The sequence below is a fragment of the Lactuca saligna genome, chromosome 8 (genome assembly GCF_052625555.1).
Source record: "Lactuca saligna cultivar CGN05327 chromosome 8, ASM5262555v1, whole genome shotgun sequence".
Taxonomy (NCBI): domain Eukaryota; kingdom Viridiplantae; phylum Streptophyta; class Magnoliopsida; order Asterales; family Asteraceae; genus Lactuca; species Lactuca saligna.
This window is the reverse complement of record NC_136424.1, coordinates 124,672,560-124,677,743: the sequence shown is the minus strand read 5'-3', so window position 1 is coordinate 124,677,743 and position 5,184 is coordinate 124,672,560. Positions and strand designations below refer to the sequence as shown.

The window sequence follows — 5,184 nt, the reverse complement described above, 5'->3', positions numbered from 1 at the left end:
ATATAGTCATATATGATTTCCATAGCACTCAAATACCTATACTTGTGTGTATAACTAATGCAACGTCTTATAATTGACTTTGTGGTACAAATAAAATTATCTAAGAAGCTACCAACTATATACACAATCCATGCCAATCAATAAATAATACATACAAATATATATACTCCAATAAACCAATACATCAATACATATACAAAATACATACTTATTGACTTATACAATGCTTACAAAATTAACACAAAGTGCACATACATAACTTGCTATCTTGAACTCAAAGTACATGAAGTATGATGAGAAAATGTCCAAAAACTTTGATTGCTTGCACACCATAATAGAGAATAAATTATGGTGTTGCTTCTAACTTTCAGCTTATACTACACACAAAATAAATATTAAATCACCCATAAAGGAATCGTGTTTCCTTTCCTAATTGAAGCTGTCAAATGAAACATCAAAACCCACAAACACTCCTGAATTCGTCATCTTCTTCACCACTTTCTCCTCTTCCTTTTCTTCCCCTGTCAAATGAATCAACCAAACATTCATACAATAAATTTTAGTCGATAACACACCCATTAGAGGGGTCAATTACCTGTGAAATCAAGAGAATGGAATTTTTCTTTTTCCCATTTCATTTGCTATTAGTTAAAACAAAGCTGGAAATTTTTTTCTTACCTTTCTTCCTTGATTTTCTGCCTATTTCTTCGTCCTCTGTCATGAACCACCGGCTGTGGTGGTGCTTCGGTGAACCATCGAGACAACAGCCCCACCTCTCGCACATCTGTTCTTCTTCTGTCGAGCAAACGCCACCGAATCCCCCACCTGCGACGTCGTACTTCTCGTCGGACCCTTTCTGGCCTCCTTCCCTTTGCAACCTCTTAGCCACACCGAACCCTCGATCCAAAACCATTGAATCGCTCACCCCGTTTCGCTCCTCGTTGCGCCCACCGAGGCCACAGCAGCCTCGCTGCTTCTCCCTTCCTCCCCGTCTTCCTCGTCGAACCCCGCAGACGCCTCCCTCTTTGCGATCAACATCAAGATTAGCCGCCTGCAAGCTTCTTCTTCCTTCGATCCTCCTCGTGACCTGCGACGAGAAAGGGCCCGGATGCTGCGCCGCCGCTTCGTGCTTTCTTCTCACGCCATTGTTCATCTGCCTTCGTGAGTCATTCGTGTTCTTCATTCTGATCGAACAAATGACGAAGCCCTAATTCCTTTAAACTTTGAGGAAATGACCGATACCCCCTCCCCCGCTAAACATTCATTTCAAACAAACCCTTTTCCACAAACTTAGGTTTACTTAAAACAAAATAACCCCTCCCATGGAGGTTTCTTAACAATATCAATCCAAGACTCAAACATCAACTCAATTTAAACCATTTCAGTCCCTCCTTTACTTATTTTAACAAAAGTAGTCCTATTTTGGTTAATTAAATTACCAAAGAGCCCCTAATAGTTTAAATTCGTTACTATATAGTCCTGAAAGTATTTCGAAGTTCAAGAATCGTGACTTTGTGGTTTCTCACGACAAATTTCTCAAATAAATTGATTTCGTACAAATTGAACTCACGCTTCAAGGGTGAGTGCTTATGGTTCCTTTTTAATATTTCTAATTAAAAAAAAATTGTAGAGGGGGTGTACATGTACCTATATACTTTGATTATACAAACAGATTATCCTTTTATGCGAAAATACAATAAGGCTAGTTTATAAAAAAACGTTATTTAACAATGTAACATATTGTTACAAATAAACTAATATAAATTTTCGTCTACGTATTATGGTTATTTTATCATGAAATAACTAGTCGACACAATAAATGCTACATGATACAAAAATATATGATTGTTATGTGACATTGTATATTATCACAAACATGTCATAAAACTTTGTAGTATTTCAAGGATTCAAGCTATTACTATTCATGTATATTTATATGTTTAAATACATAAAGTTTATTCATGTACATATGTTCCTTACTTTGAAACATACATCTTTATAAAAGCGAGTACATTACACTTTTACATACATACCAAGCATACTCGGCTTTTATAAACTTTATACAATGAAATTCATTATGCCTAGTGACTTAATCACAAATAAGTTAGGGCTGAGAGCTATTCACATACTTTGGTTAAGGGCTTTTTAGTGAGACTATATTCATTAGTTGAGTCTAAACACTTAGCATACCCACACTACTATAACCGTTAATCTTCGGAGCGAGATACATATGTATTGATCTATACGGGGTTGACATCCCCACCTGCGGTTGCTAGCTACAACCTCGACCGATCAATCAAAGCGGGTGATAAGTTTCTACAATTGTAACTAGAATGTCCAATGAAGCGTTGTAGGGGGTACATTCAGTCACATAGCTCGGTTATCAGACTCACTATAAACATTAACTAGAATCTCTTTCTCTTTCTCTTTCTCTTTCTCTCTCTCTCTCTCTCACACACACACACACTACAAACCATGGGCTTGGTTGCTTTCAACACTATTTTAAGTATGGAATTACTTACATAATAGTACAGTTTGATTTTTAAGAATATTCAAGGATTCTTTACAAACACTGTTTTAAGTATGGTATTACTTATACAAAAATATGTTTTGCTTTAAAGACTCATTGCAAACACTGTTTTAAGTATTGCTATACATACAAATAAAATACTTTTTATACTTATTAAAAGTATTACTGCTGTTAGAAGAAAACCTGTAACTCTCACCAACCTTGTGTTGACCCTCAAAACTACATGTATTCTCAGGAAATTACTAAACATACATTTAAGATGGATTGGATTACAGGTGACATAGTTACTAACTATTGTATTATCAGCCTATCTGTTAAGGCAATTCATGTATTATTTTTATCTGTAAAAAACCTTGTATTCAAATATCAAGATGGAACACAAATGTTATTTTGTTTATTGTTGTACTTGTGCTATATATATTCAGTTTATGTATGATCCATGAACTTAGTCGTATAGCCCGACGTGTTCCGCCGCCTCGACCGGGGATGCGACAAGAACCCTTATATGATCTAGGGTTGGACGAAAACTCCTCATCCCACATGGAAGATGAGTGAAATTCGTTTTTTGGCTCCTTCTCCCACTTAGGATGGATGATAAAATCTAGGAAGTGATCCAATGTTATAAATAGGGCCTTAGGGGTCACATCTTTGCTAGTACCTTGGCTTGAAATTTTGACGACTCTCTTCCTCTCTCTGTAGGGAAGATTTCTAGCCTTTTAGGATTTGTGAAATTGACCCATCTCCTTGTAACTTTTATTCCATGTGAAATCCCAAATTCATGGTCATTTTAAAAAATTTATTTATGCTTATTCAAAAACCAGAGTATTCATTTTAAAGAATAATATTGCGGAATTTGTTCCCAGAAAAGCATGATAAATATATTATCAAAGCATTTCCGAAGAAATATATTTTTTTATATTAAAACTTTGGGTTGTCATATTGAATACAAAAATATAATCATAAACAGACCTTACTTTCATTTACACTAGTGATTGACATCTTCTTTAATCTCTCAGTGTAATGCAACTTTGTATCGACACATGTGATACAAATAAACTGAGTGAGTCAGGTTGGAAAACCTAGTGAGTTCATATGGATTTCAATCCCACAATGTTATATCATATATATATATATATATATATATATATATATATATATATATATATATATATATATATATGATTGATTTTTTTGTCAATTATCATAAAATCTTCCTTATTTGTCAGTTCTACAATTCCTTTTTTTGGCTACAAACTACTAGATTTAATTCCTTTGTTTGTTAAAAAAAATGTCTTCATTAGACAGTAAGTTCTTTAAAAATGTCATCATTAGACAGCATATGATTGATTTTTTCTTATTTTTAGCTTATTACTTTTAAATGTTTTGTGTTTTTGTTATTGCATTTAGCATTTGTTTTTAATTTACGGTTCCTATTACCGGTATATATTCACACCATGTACTAAGTGTATAAATCATTTATTGTTGTTAACTGATAACCAATTATTTGTTTAGTGCATACCAACTGTTTCTTAAAAATTCTAAGAGACAAGATTTTTGTTTGTCATGTTTTTCACAAGTTTCAAGATTTACCAATGGATTAGCTGTTATTATTGAGTTCATCTCCTTCTACAACGCCTCGTATAAAGTTATTATCACAGAATGTCATTCTGCGAGAATGATATTCTATAAGAATGTCATAAGACGGTAGGAACGAATAAAGAACGAGAATAAGGATTGTTTCAAGAATCACGATCTTTTTTTCAAAAGAATTCAACGTTGGGAGAGTATTATTTCAAAATGAAGCTTTGTATTTGTGCTTGATTACATACACGGAGGAAATGAACCAAGTAGAAGAAAAGAATTCATTCAAGAATGTCAAAAAAAAAAAAAATAAGATTTTTATTATTTTGATGTATTTCACTTTCTAATTGTAGTTTAAGTTCATTATCACAAAAGTGTTATCACATTCTTAAAAAGTATCGTTTATATTAACATTTTAGCATTGGAATGATATGTTAATGTTATCATTCTAAGAGAATGATTCAAACTTTTTTATTATTTTACTATTGATATTCTCATAGAATATGATTCTAACAGAATGTAATTTTGACATAATAAAATCTGTTATTATTAAAAATTACATTAGAATTGAAACTGAATTAATTTCAAAAAAATCATATTTTTAAAATTTCGAGAATCAATAATCCATTAAAATCCGAAAATTTCATTTTTTAAATATCGTTTAATTGACTTAAATACCCCTTTCAATAAAATTTAAGTGATTATAGGGTACATGTTACCTCATTGTAATATCATAGACTCTCGCATCATAATCACTCATTCTTTTCATCAATTGATCAAGAATTATCCTTACAAGCATACAATAGATGTCATCCACATTCTTTTTCTCAAAAATTCTTATTTTAAAATCCTTTTTTGACATTTTTTTTCTCAAAATTCTTATTTTAAAGAGTTCTACGATTTTCTTTTTAGTGACTTTAGCTAAAAGTCAATCATTCTCTTCGTAGTTATTTACGTCTACATTCGTTGTGCGCGACTGACTTTTATATCTTATAAAAATCATATATAATTCATAGGGAGTCAGATTTCTACAAAATTTATATTTTCGGGATCAGGAAAACGTGTACTTTCAA

At 32.3% G+C, this 5,184-nt stretch overlaps 1 protein-coding gene across 1 annotated transcript; it reads right to left on the bottom strand.

Annotated features, from left to right (window-relative positions):
* Positions 1-216: 216 nt before the first annotated feature.
* LOC145008053 (uncharacterized) lies at positions 217-921 on the bottom strand. Its single transcript, XM_078966668.1, has 2 exons — positions 679-921; positions 217-521 (listed from the first exon to the last, which is right to left on the bottom strand). The coding sequence occupies exons 1-2, from the start codon at positions 911-913 to the stop codon at positions 430-432; spliced, it is 327 nt and encodes a 108-aa protein (XP_078822794.1). The 5' UTR covers positions 914-921; the 3' UTR covers positions 217-429.
* Positions 922-5,184: the final 4,263 nt, after the last annotated feature.